Source organism: Argiope bruennichi, chromosome 10 (assembly GCF_947563725.1).
Source record: "Argiope bruennichi chromosome 10, qqArgBrue1.1, whole genome shotgun sequence".
Taxonomy (NCBI): Eukaryota; Metazoa; Arthropoda; class Arachnida; order Araneae; family Araneidae; genus Argiope; species Argiope bruennichi.
Window position 1 is genome coordinate 115,966,644 of NC_079160.1, and position 14,611 is coordinate 115,981,254.

A 14,611-nucleotide genomic window follows, 5' to 3' on the forward strand; every position below is an offset into this window, starting at 1 on the left:
TGGCAACATCTTGTAAATAGAATTGTAAATAAGAGATAATAAAATGGAGTCAGATTAACAATGAGTGAATTATTTTACATTACGAACCCCCATCTTGAATCTTATTAGAGGAGAAACGACTGAATGAAATCAAATCCAGATAGAGTCTCAACAAAATGTTCAGTATGCTATATTAAATAGTCAGCATTTATATCTGTTGATGTTAATTTAATTTTCAGAATTTTCTCCATTGACACTTATCAGTGTATAAAACCACTCAAGCTTACTGAATTTCGTACCTATTGGGAAAGCCCAAGGGAGAAAATGGAACCCTATTCACGGAATGATACGTTGGCTCATAGCAATGAAAACCATGAAATGAAGGAATTTCTGTTGCCATCGTGTCAATGATGCGTAGGAAAAGAATTCCAAAATCCAGGAATAATTTGTTAGCTTTAGAAATCAAAATTCCTGAATAGATTTTCTTCAAATTATTCTTAGAAATATCACGAAGTAAAATGAAGTTTTTAATTCTAGCTTTCATTACAACCAATAAAATGGCTAATTTTTTATAAGTTAAAAATTATTCCTTCGTATATAGAAAAATATTTTATATTTAATGCCATTCTTATTAAATTAAAATGCTATAGATATTTTGAATCATTTATTCTGAATTGTAACTTATCATGTCTAATTTTTATATTTAAAAATTTAGTACATATTTTTGGAGAAAATTCGATTTTGGGCGGTTTTTAAAAATAGTTTGGGTTAATGGATATCCTTATTTTAATTTAAATGTGTCAGAGATATGAAGAGGCGAAAGGAGAGAGAAGATTATGAAGGCGAAAAGATGGTTTTGTGTGTTTTGACTTGGTATATTATATATTACATTTTAGATATTAGCCATAAAAGCGCTTTCATTTCAAACAACGCCACATATATCTGCTATTATGTTATAAATACTGAAATTGAATCATGTCACAAGTGTTATGAACTATGGGCTCCTAAAGTTCTTAATTCTTTGTGGATTTGAGAAGGCACATTTTCTATTAAATTTAATGTTTAGATATCGTATTGCAATGGATAATGATAGAAATGATCGCTAACTATGAGAAAGTTTACTCTAATTTTCATTTGTATTACAACCATGGTTCTTGATGGCAAAATTATGTGTAAACAAACACTGAATGAGATTTGTGCGATCTAAGCCAAAGCTCCAAGTTCTCAGTAGAATTTAACACTTTACGTTATATAAACAAAGTAAATTTTAAAAGAAAAAAGTTTAAAAAATACTTTAATTATTCACAAATTTTCTATCTAAAAAGCTGGTTAAAACATTTAAATCACACAATTCTAAAAATTACTTTAAATTATATAAAATACATTTTTACAAAGAAATGTTATTTATACAACAGTCAAAATGTCAATAAATAAAATTATACATTTCACTGATTCAACATATAAACAAGCTTTGAAAGTTTATTAACCAGATCTTTAAAGAAAGATGTAATGATTTAGCTTAGACTTAAAAATATCAAGATATGGTACAGCACAACTTGTGATAAAACCTTCTGTTATTACTCGCACTATCTGTTGCATCTGTCGTCGATTCTAAAGCCTGCTGAATGATTTCAACTAAAGCGTGTTTGGGTCCATAATGTTCTTGAATGAGGGGAAGGCATGATCGCAGCAGTTCATTCTGTTTCTTTTTATCGTCTAAAGCACCATAAGCTAAACCTAGCTTGACTTTTGTTTCGACTACTTGTATATGATCAGAGCTGTAAAACTTTTCGAACAAAGCTATCGCTTTTTCCAGCAGTTTTATCTCTGTGTAACGATCATCTAAGTCTCTGTAAGCAGCTGCCAAACAAACAGTAGTTTCTGCAGATTCTAAATTCTCGCGGCCGAGGTTCTTTTCCAAGATTTTCAAAGCCTTCTCTAGCAAATCCTTTTTCCGGTGGTGATCTTCAAGTGTGCCACAAACCACTCCCAAGTTCACCAAACTCTTACCTACCTCAGAATGTTCTGGCCCGTAGATCGTCTCATTCAGACACAAAACTCTCTCAAGTATGTCTCGTTCTTTCAAATAATCTCCCTTCGCTCCATACGAAAATGCCAGGTTGGTCAAGGTGACAGACACCTTGACATGTTCTTCACCAAAACTGTTTTCGAAGTAAGACAAAGCTCTTTCTAACAGTTCGATTTCTTTGTCGTGCTGTCCCAAAGCGCCGTAAACAACTCCAAAATTGGCCAGAGCTTCTGCAATGTCTGGACCATTCTTATCAAACTGTTGCTCCACGATAGGCAATGCTCTTTGAAGTAGTTCTTTTGATTTGCGATGGTTATCCAGAAAAACATAGGCAGCCGCCAAATTCGCCAATTTCATTGCAAATTCTATGTTGTCTGAGCCATAGTGACTTTCGATTACAGGCAATGCTTGCTCCAGCAGTTGTTTTTGTTGCTGATGATTACCTAAATCGCCAAACGCCACTCCCAAACTGAATAATGTCTCGGCAGCATGGATGTCTTCCGAGTTCCAGTGTTCTTGAACAATTGGCAAGGCTTTGTCAAGAACTTCGTTTGCTTTTTTGTGGTCGTCTAGGAATATGTAAACCACTCCTAACCTTGTCAAAGCTTCGGCAAGCTTCAAGTTGACAAAACTACCTTCTTGATCTCGGTAAATCCGAATGGCATTGAGAAGGTAGTTTTTTCCTTCATTGTAGTTGCCCACGTTTACCTCGATGAATCCTAACTGAGATGAAATAACGGCCACCTCCACATGATTTGAATCGTAATGACTTTCGAAAATCTGCAACGCGTCTTTCAGAAATATTCTCTGGTCCTCGTCATCGGCTAATAGCTTAGAAAATTTTATCACATCTTCACCTTTTGGTTCATTTTCAATTTGCTGAACTGGCTTGGCGCCGTATTTGAGTAAAAGAGAATTTATTTTTTCTAATAAAGACATTTCTAAAACGATTCGTTTTCTAAAATGTTTGGATAAAAATTTAGAAATTTATTCCACTAAATTTTATGGAAATTTTTGGAGGTTGGTCAAAAATCAGGAAATCCTTGTATTGATATATTTTACGAATTGCAGCACACCCAACTACCAAAGAAATATGCAGGTTCTTCAACTGATCTTAACTTCGAAGGAATGAAGATTCCTTGCAACGTACACAATAACTTCAGATGAACAATACAGAAAATACCAATTTCATCTATAAGAGAGAAAAGTCATTAGAAAAAGATGCAAATACATCTCCATTCAACTCACAAACACTAGTTTTGATGTCTTTCTGGATGTGCCATTAATCGTAAATTATTTTTTGAAAAAGATGGAAGAATTGAGATTACTTATGGATATGCAATTTATGCTACATTCAGAGACTAGTTACTTTAGAGAAGGTATACATCCTACATGAGTTTGCACACAGACAAATGCTAGCCCTAGTTGACAGACGCGCCATCAGGATTATGTAACTAGCCTTCGAATAGTTTATATATGTTTCGATAAAGCTATATATATTTTAGAAATCTTCATTTTAGCATCTAAACACTTTTATTTTACTTCTGTTATGATATATCTGCACTTGGTGAGTAAAAGGCCAGTGGATCCCTTCCCCCAATACTTTTGCCAAAGTGTTTTAAAAAATGAGACGTCTTGAGCTAGTGAAATACAGTAAAATTAAATATTAACCATTTACATAATCTTTAATTAATTGAATATAACTTTATTGACCCTTTGTTTTAAAATAACACTAGATTTATTCATCGAATTGTAATTTTCCATATTTAAATATGCATTAAAATAGTAATTTAAATGATTCACACGAACATTCATATCTTACACATCTCAGGTGTCCTTCCTTTTTACTTTCTATTATATGAAATATAGAGAAATTATTGCAATTGTCAAAAAATTCGAACTTGAGATTTTAACAAATCTCCATGTTTTAAACTTCCCTGAGCTCAAAAAATACATTTTTAAACCAGCGGGAGTCATCTCCCCATAACTTTCTCGCCTACTCTCTAATAAAAGTGTTATCTTAGATAACTCCTCGTTTGGCATTGCCGTACAACAATTAGGAAATACGTATATTTGGGGAAAATTTAGCATTTTTACTGAATCCATCGTTGATCTTCCTTGATTTTTTCTGGCGATTATTTCTTGGCATACGGGTAAAAGTAAACGAAAATCGAATTTGTGTTTTAGATATGTTTTTTCAAACAGATTGAAATAAAAAAAATTTACACAATGCTACTCTTGCAGTTTCTTACCAAATTTGATATATTTTAGTCATTACATTTTTGTGTTACCGCGCTTACATGTTTCTGAAAGTACAGACCGATACAGTCAATCCTTAGTCATATCTGGTCCAAAATTTCATAGGTATCTACGCTATATATGTTAAATCTGTGTACTGAATTTGGGTGAAGTGAAGAATAGTGTGCCCCCGAGTTTGTCGCCAATATGGTAACCCATCGGAACGCTCTTCTAGCAACCCTAATGCTGTTTTATTTACTACTTTTTGAAATTTTTGAGTTGTACATGAACTACAACTATATTATGAAAAATGTTAAATTCAAAATATTAAAAAATATCGATTACAGATTTTAATTTTGTTTATTATAATTAAAAGTTTATTAAATAAAAAAAAGTTAAGCTTATAATTAAAAATTATTTTCTTTTTTTTAAATTCTTAATTCTTAATTTACGAAATCGTCTGCATTCTCACTTTAAAAGACAGCTGCAGTGGAATTCTTCGCAGTTCTCGTAATACTTTTGATGTTCTAATGGTTGGTTCCTTTCATAATTTGTTATGTCGGCAATTGTACAAGAATGGTTGTCGGATAAATGGGATGGAAGACAGTATTTCGAACCTGCAGAATGGATGAAGGGTGAGTGAAATATATATATATATATATATATATATATATATATTTACGAGTTAATGAAATTAGGAAAGGATGCTTGTTTGAAATTTTGTATGGAGAATGGTTTGATATCGAACCGGCAGAATGGATGAAGGGTGAGTGGAATATATTTTTTTATGAGTTGATGAAGTTGGGAAAAGGATGTTTGTTTGAAATTTTGTCTGGAGAATGTTTCGATTGCATCTTCCTCCATTCTTTTTTTCTTTTGGTTATATAATGTTCCTGTTATCGACACAGTCCGTATGTTCAATGTGCTAGCGAAGCTACTAGGTTCCTGCTCCCGCAGCTAGCGAACCCGTAGGATGTTTTTTTTTAAGTTAAAAAATTCTGCCCGGTGCCTTCTCCGCACCGGGTAGTCTGGGAAAAAAAAGTTCTAATTATATGGCGGGAAATAGTAACCATAACTGTTCCGGTTTGTTTATTTTGCCCGCCATCTTTATTGGCGACTTGGCATTGTTGGCGCAGCAAAGGGCACACTAACATTCACTTTTACCTTGAATTTTATCAATTTAGCTTCCGCCGCTTTGTAGTTATTTTGTTAATTTATATTTAAATATCGGAACAGACAGACTTTCTTTGCATGGAATTTGCTTAACTTTTGATAAAAATTCATAAATTCGGTATAAAGACCGCATATCAAATTTCACCCGTCTAGCTTGAAGCGTTTTTGAGTTATTTTCGTCTGTCTGTGACAAAGACGAAACCGCATGCCAAGAATTAGTTAACAAAATACTGGAGAAGGATCACAGAATAGATTTAGTAAAAATGCTAAAATTATGCCAAAGGTTCATATTAAGTAACTATTGTACGCAAGGCATTTTTTGACATAACACCGTTATTAGAGATTATGCGAGAAAGTGTTTTGGGAAGGGGGATACTTCAACAGGTTATTATATAGAAGAAACAATAAATATCGAAAATAAAAAGTGGCAATTAACTATAAATAAACTCGTAGATCAAGAGTCAATTTTCATATTCTTCAAAACTAAAAATTTCGCTCCAATTACCAATGAACGCATGAGTTAAAAGTGAAAAGATGGAAAAATTGCTTGTAATTGTTTACTGTGATAATAAGTTGGCATACTTCAAAACATTTTTGAGAGCATTTTCCGATTTATTAACCACTGTGATAATTGGGGCGCAATAACAGAGGGATCCCAGACAGTTGTTGGGTTGATATGACTGCTCAGTAATGATCCCTCGGGTAGTTATTGAGGTTTTATTTTTAATTGCCTGCCAAGACAAAGATAAAAATTTATTCTTAGAAAGAATGGAAAAATAAATACATACAAATGAAATGGAAGAAAATTATTTTTTCATTAAATTTATTTTTATGAGTAATGTATTCGCTGGTAGATCCATCTAAAGTTATTCAAATAGCCAAGGCTACAAAATGCGTATACATTTTCTAGAATAATATCTAAATAATGGCTAATGTATAGTAAAGTTAATGCATATTTTTGGAAATTTCAATTTTTAGTTCTTCCTATTTCAAATCCGGATATCTTATTTTGAATAACGTTTTTTTTTTTTTTTTTTTTTTTTTTTTTTTTTTTTGAGTTTTGAGGTTGAAATCAATCTTAACCCCTGATATGAAAACAAAACTTTGAATAACAAAATTCGGAATCGTAATTATAACAAAATGATTAATTTCAAAAATTGAAATTAAAATTGCTATTCATTTTTTAAGGATTTTCCATTTAGTAGACTTGACAAACCAATAACTTCGGTTACACAAAAAAAGCATTTCAATCAATAAATTATCAAAGATAAACAGAAAAGGTGTAAGTATATAAAGGAAAAAAATAAATGCAACATACCAATTGGTAATGCGTTTGTTTAATTTTAAAATTTAAAAGATTGAAGATTTAAAAAATTAACAGCTTTTATTTCGTACCTATATAATCAACGAAATACGACGCTATAAAACAAAATAGTTTGTTAATTTTAAATATAAACATTTTATTTTACTAATCAATCCGTTTATAAACACATAGATTAAAAGTTAAAATCTTAGTTTGTGTGCATTGGTAAGAGAAATTCGACGTACTGCAAAGAGATACAGGTACAGTTAGTCAAAAAAAATTCCTAATAATAAAACTAAAACATTTAAACATTGGAAGATCGGCTTTACCAGCAATAACTAAAGTGAAAAATATTTAAACCTATATAAATATTCCGTTGTGAAATCTATTTATAAGCGAATATTTTGATTATTCTGATTGTTATTCATTATTATTGTAGAATTTAGCTTCTATTTAAAATACAAGTTTACTATAGATATCAGTGCTATAACAAATGTTGAAAAAGGACCAGAGGAGAATGGATTCTTCAATTTTCATAAAAAGGCGGGTATAACTTCATCGTGTGGTTAAAAGAATAGAATACTGTTTCGTGATAATATTTCTTCTTTTTTAAGTTCTAAATTTGATTCAAATTTACAATTTTTTGTATAACATTTAGGTACTAAAATTCGTCCATTTAACTTGATATGTTTTTGCATTATCGCCTTCACATTTACATGAGTAGTCAAATCTGTAAATATTCAACGGTTAGAAAAAACACACAGTTTGTTCGCATTTTGATCAAATTATTATTATAATGGTGGAGTAGTATGACAAATTTTATTTATCTAGATTGTAGTATTTTTAAGCTGTAGCGTTCGCTTGAAATGCCTGGATTTATAGGCAAACGGATGGATTTTATCAACCATCAAATCAGTTCATGTTTCGTCTGCTGTTTTGCAAATCTACAAATTTGATATGAAAACCACTCGCTAAATTTCTTGAACCTATTTCGTTTTGTTACTGAGATATCGTGTTGATATATACTTATAGATCATTCCAAAATTATTATTCCGTTGCGGGTTGGTTAAAAAGTGGAAGATAATCAAAATTTTGTGTGTTTCTTGCATTTTTACTTCGTATTCATGAGAATTAAAAGAACGAATGTCTGACTTGAATGTCTATGAATCAACAATTTCATACTTTAATCTTAAATAAGTGATGCCATTATCATTTTAAGAATCGATTGAATCGATGTTGAATTTTCTACTCTTAACCCCTCTGCATACAATGGCATCTTAATCGCTCATCGAATTAAATTTTTAAATTCAAATCAGCAATAAAATATTAAATAACTAAAAATACAGAAATAATTAAAAATGGTTGAATATCTTAAATATCCTTACATTATTATAAAAATTAAAATAATAATAAATGTCCCAAATAGGATGTCATCTAATTAGGAAGTTAAGTAAATTCATAGATCAAGGGGTTAATTCGGATTGGGAAGAAATATAAATATCAGTAAAAAGCAGTGACTCATAAAATTTAGAGAAAATCATTTTTATAAAACTAGCTGTGGAATTCAATTCTTGTCCTTCCCTCCCATCCCAAACATATAAATCAATATGCTTTTTTGGTGCAAGTTTTCTTCAATTAATTTTGGATCTTCATAATTTTTTGTTTCATATCAAAATATTTGGGTTCAAAAATCTTTACGTATAAACATCACCCACCGAGGTGGGAGGCACTTCAGAAATGAGGATGAGACGCTTCCGGTATAGCGGGTTGTTCTTGCTACCAGGGTGAGTACAGAAATGGTGTGGGGTCGACTGCCCCCTACCTATAACGGGACGTGCTTCCCTTGGGAAGGATTGTACAGTGGCTGGTGACTGCCCTTAGTTCACGCCAATGCTGTTGCGGCAGTCCGTCATTCAAATTTTTATCCGTGTGCCTCAGGCAGGTCGGAGTTATCATTGTATGATTATATGCACAAGTATTTAATTATGTTGAGTCAGAATTAAGCAAATTAATTTAAAATTAAGAAAAACAGTAATAAGAAAACTAAATCGTTATCATGCAAAACGTATTACGCAATATGCAAAACTTAATTTAATCCATATAAAAAAAGCATCAAAAATTCAAAATCTCGAAAAATTGCATCAAATTTCATGGAATGTGAAGTTTACAAAATAATTTTTATTCACTATTCACTTGACAGTTTTATGAATGATCAACACAAAATTAAATTTCTGAGGAAAAAAGATACCCATTGCATTGCTATATATATAGTATTCAAACAATGACTATCCAACTGTAAAGTTACTGTTAAAGGTTACATACTGAAATTCTCAAAACTTTTTGGACCCCGATTTACATTGCAAAAGTTAATAGTTGCGGATAAATAAAAGATTAAACATTATTTAGTATTATCTACATGAAAATTAACTTTATAAAACTCAAAGAATATTTAAAATTTCTTGAGAACAGACATATGAAATCGAAGATAGACGATTAAAAAAAATGATATTTAATAAACAAATCCAAATTTTATTTTCTCGTATACGTATATAAAAGTTTCTTTTTTTAAAAATTTATCATCAAGATTTTGTCGAATCTTCACATTTAAGAAATATTTATCACGTGAGTTGGAACTAATGTACCGAAATTAAATAGAATAAATATTTCATTTAGAGGATTTCATTTGTGAAATTTTTCAAAAAGGAACACTATCATTTATTGTATTTCAAGATAAATCATTATCAGAGAGATTAAATGAGATAGCAATTTATTTTCGTTACCTTCGTTTCGATGACATCTTGCATCGTTTATTCTAACAATACGTTATAAGCGATAAAAATGCCGCAACATTTACAAGTTATATATAAAAAATTTTTTATAAAAAGCTATACATTTTAATTTTTCTTAAACATTTTTGAAATAGGAACATTTATAAGTTTAGTATAATCGAATTATTTTCTTTTTTATTTAGGCTATGGAAACCTATTGAGGATATTTCCCAATTCTGATTCATTATCAGGCGTCGAGGACGTCATCTGAATTGGCACAATCTCATTTCGAAACTTCTACACAATGTTTGAAAAGGATGTTCAATAGATTTATTCAGTACCAATTGGAGGGATCCTTCATAAAATCAAAACTCTCCTTTCTTCCATCTTTCGTTCCTAAATTCGGTCACTCACTGGGTCATTGTGTCTCAGACACATGTCACCAGTGCCACCACTGGATATCATAACTGATCGAAAAAATTTGATACATTCGTTGCCATGATTGATGCTTGTGATTCGGACCATATCTAATAAGATGCTGCTATTAAGATTTGCTCGCTTGATTGTGGTAGAGAAGAAAATATATAATTAGTATGTATGAATCACAGGCGATTCACGAATTGAGCAACGTGTTAAAATAAGGGGATATAAATTAAGCACACGTTTGTTCTACTCCTCGCATCAAATTCTTCATTGACTGAGAACTTTTGCTGTCACGCGAATGTAAGTGACATAGCAATCAACGTGTTAAATTTTTAAATGTTCCATTTTCCTTCTATGGAATCGTATCTTCGGCTTTGGAAATCTGCTGTCTTACTGATTCAATTAAAAATTTATTGAATATTTGAGGGTATGACATTTTTATGTCGAGATATAGCGTCTTTAAATTAGAGTTTTTGACACTATCTTATGTTTGAGTGCTAATTCGATGCAGGTAAAAGCACAGGGGCCAACAGTTGTAGGAGAGTTCAGCTTCTAGTTTGAAATCTCATACGATTCGGACTTAAAAAAAATTATTAAGAATAAATTAATCAAGTTTAACTCTTAATTAGAACCGATAATGCGTACAAAAAGTGTGTTTATTATCACCATAGCATGCGTATATACGAATGTAGTAATTAAAACAATGGAAAGTATTGTAATATCTGTTAAAAATTCCAAAAAATAATGGAGAAAAATTGCTTGGAAATGAAATTGGTATCTCTGAGAAGTTTATATTTTGAACCTTAATATAGTGCAAAATTAGATTGTGAAATAATATGCTGTGATGATACTGAGAGGGAAAACGTCAGAATTAGTTTTTACTAAAACTCGAATTAAAATTTTGAAAATTTTTCTTAATAAGTACCTATTGCTTAAAAAGTAACTACATGCAAAATTTGATAACTAAACGGCCTAAAATGCCCAATGGTCTAAAGTGTATAGCGTTTCACATTTCGCATGCACGTGGCAGTTTTTAAATATTATGTCAATGCAATCATTATCATGTTATTCATGATATATCCTTTCAGGCATCACTCAAAACGGTGCATCATTTTGAACCTTTATCAATATTTTAAATTTTAATTATAAACATACCTACAGATTGGTAATAAGATATAGATTAATTTTTAGGAAAAATTCAACTAAAAAGAATGATATTTTTCGAAGCAATAAAGTCTTTGTATTAGCTGAATAATTATGCACTGAATTTCTTTTCCAAGTACAAAGGGTTAAAATTCACACTAATAAGGAGTAGAATGATCAAATTCTCTATTCGTTAATGAAACAATCACAATTCTTGAAGCTCAATTTCAGTGAAAAACCTTTCGAACTAATTACTGTGGTACTATGTATATCAAAACAGCAAATAATATAGCATAAATAACAAACATGCACAACATATGTAAGCATATAGATTATTCATATTCTAAAATAAAGAACGAGATTTTACTATAAAATACTTAAAGATATATAATTTTACAAAACTCCGTAACAGATACAATATACCGATGTTTATGTACAAACTAAAAACGAAATATAGGCAAATTCTTACCGGCACTGAAGGCTGTACGAGGCTTGATTTATTCGATAGCTCATCCTCTCGACACTGCAAAAAGCAATCTTCGAGCAGTTATCCACCTACTTTTTATCGTGGTCTTGATAGCCGCGAAATAACACTCTCTTATCGAATACGATATCACTCAATCTCATTTCATTTCTTGCAAAGCGGAAATTTCACGGTTTTATCTAAATGGAGTCGACTGATGCTCGCCTTGGGACCGCGCTTGCGATGAAAATAAGAAACAGTTAAGATTTCATTCATACGGTGACGTATGTGTGTGTATTGGCTTCCCGCGTGTTAAAATATTTATAAAAATTATGATGGATTTTTTTTTTTTTTTTTTTTTTTTTTTAGAAAAAAAGATTTTATTTAGTGAATTATTGGATGATGATTCGGAAAGATTCAACTTTTTATACAGCTATTATTAAAACAATTGAGTTTCATTTCATTAGGAAATGCTGCTACCTATTTTTAAGACCTACCTATAAGATTATATTTATTTAACATCTTTATAAAAATATGATGGATTTTTTTAATGGAAAAAAGTATTTTATTGTAAGCATTATTTTATTTAGTGAATTATTGAACGATGTTTTGGAAAGATTCCATTTTTTATGCAGCTATTATTAAAATAATTTAGTTTTATTTATTTATGAAATGATGCTACCTTCTTACAAAGATTTTATTTATTTAATTTATATTTATAAAAAAATAATGGAGTTTTTTATGGAAAAAATTATTTTGTTGTAAGCATCATTTTATTTAGTGAATTAAAGAAGATTCAATTTTTTTATGCAGATATTATTAAAACAAGTGAGTTCCATTTATTTATGAAATGCTGCTACCTTCTTACAGAGAGTTCATTTATTTAAATTATATTTATGAAAATAAGATGGAAAAATAATTTTGTTGTAGGCATTTTATTTAGTGATATTTAATACATGTTGCTTGGGAGAGAATCGATTTTTTATACAGCTATTTTTAAACTATTTTTTAATAATAGCAATTAAACAATTAATTAATAATTTTTTAATAATTTTAATAATTATTTTTTAATAATTTTATTTCTTTTTTTAATTATTGCTACCTTCTTACAAATATTTTATTTATTTAATTTATATTTATAAAAATATGATAGAATTCTTTTGGTGGAAAAAATTTTGTTTTAAGCATAATTTTATTTAGTGAATTATTGAAGGATGCTTTGGCAATATTCCATTTTTTTTTATGCAGGTATTATTAAAACAGTTGAGTTTTTATTAATTTATGAAATGCCGCTACCTTCTTACAAAAATTTTGCTTATTTAACTTGTATTTATAAAAATAGGGTGAAATTTTTTATGGAAAAAATAATTTTGTTTTAAGCATAATTTTATTTATTGAATTATTGAAGGATATTTTGGAAAGATTCAATTTTTATGCAGATATTATTAAAACAATAGAGTTTCATTTCTTTATGAAAGGCTGATACCTTCTTACAAATATTTTATTTACTTAATTTATAATAGGTGTCCCAAAATTAAAGCCAAGATTTGAATTTGCCATCATTCGTGCAGTAAAATATTGGCAACCCTATTAAAATCCCATTTGCCAGCTGATAGTTTATTGTTAGTAAAAACGGAGCGTTACACGACAGAAGAAAGTGTTTTCACTGTTGAACAATATTTCAAAAATACTGAAAGTTTGGCGGCTACAGTTCGAAAATTTGAGAATTGGCCCCTTTGATCGTGTGATTTAACATGACTGGATTTCTTTTTATGGTGTTAATTGAAGTCAAATGTCCATGCCAACAAGCACGCATGCATTGAAGAATGAAATTCAAAGTTGCATCAACAATATTAACCACATTTATGCAAAATGATCACGGAAAATGTAGACAAAAGAGTGCGTATGTGCCAGCATTGCATGGAGACCATTTGTCCTAAGTGTTATTCCATATAAAACTCTATCCTGTGTTCTTTTCGATTCAATAAAATATAACAATTTAAAGAATAAAATTGTGTTTCTTATTTAATTCAAATCTTGCGTTAACGCGTTGTTCCTTGTAACGCCATTTTTACTAAGACTATCAACTGCCAAATGTTTTTTTTTTATTTTTTAAATAAGGTTGTCAACACATTACTGCTAGAATAGTGGCAAATTCAAATCTTGCGATACTTTTGGGGCACCCCATATTTATAAAAATATGATGGAATTTTTTTTTTATGGAAAAAATCATTTTGTTGGTAGCATCATTTTATTTAGTGAATTATTGAAGGATGTTTTGGGAAGATTCCATTTTTTGATACAGCTTTTATTAAAACAATTAAATTTCATTTCTCTATGAAATGCTGCTACCTTCTTACAAAGAATTCATTTATTTAACTTATAATTATAAAAATATGATGGAATTCTTTTGGTGGAAAAAAAATTTTTTAAGCTTCATTTTATTTAGTGAATTATTGAAGGATGCTTTGGGAAGATTCCATTTTTTTATGCAGCTATTATTAAAACAATTGAGTTTTATTAAATTATGAAATGCTGCTACTTTCTTACAAAATTTTTCCTTATTTATCTTGTATTTATAAAAATATGATGGAATATTTTTTTTTTGGAAAAAATAAGTTTTTTTTTTAAGCATAATTTTATTTAGTGAATTATCGGAGGATGTTTTGGAAAGATTCCATCTTTTTTATGCAGCGACTGTTAAAACAACTGAGTTCATTTCTTTATGAAATACTGATACCTTCTTATAAAGATTTTATTTATTTAAATAATATTTATAAAAATATAATGTTTGGGAAATATGATTTTTTGATGGGCAAAATAATTTTGTTATAAGCATTTCTTTATTTAGTGATATAGAATGTATGTATTTAGGAGAGACTCGATTTGTTTTATGTAGCTATTGTTAAAATACTTAAACTTCAATCTTTTTACTTTCTGAAATACATAGTAAAGAGAAAATATAGTAACTGTCAAAAAAATTCGAACTCGAGATTTTGACGAATCTCCAAGTTATAGAACTACCTGAGTTCGAAAAACGCATTTTTAGGGGAATGTCCGTCCCTCTATCTGTGACAAAGATAACTCAAAAA

General features: G+C 29.8%; 1 protein-coding gene across 1 annotated transcript; it reads right to left on the bottom strand.

The window, feature by feature from the left end:
- Positions 1–1,293: 1,293 nt before the first annotated feature.
- LOC129989302 (nephrocystin-3-like) lies at positions 1,294–11,743 on the bottom strand. Its single transcript, XM_056097745.1, has 2 exons — positions 11,526–11,743; positions 1,294–3,200 (listed from the first exon to the last, which is right to left on the bottom strand). The coding sequence occupies exon 2, from the start codon at positions 2,945–2,947 to the stop codon at positions 1,514–1,516; it is 1,434 nt and encodes a 477-aa protein (XP_055953720.1). The 5' UTR covers positions 2,948–3,200; positions 11,526–11,743; the 3' UTR covers positions 1,294–1,513.
- Between the last annotated feature and the right edge of the window lie 2,868 nt (positions 11,744–14,611).

Excerpts from the sequence above, each read along its gene's own strand:
- LOC129989302 (XM_056097745.1), bottom strand. The coding sequence starts at position 2,947 with ATGTCTTTATTAGAAAAAATAAATTCTCTTTTACTCAAATACGGCGCC.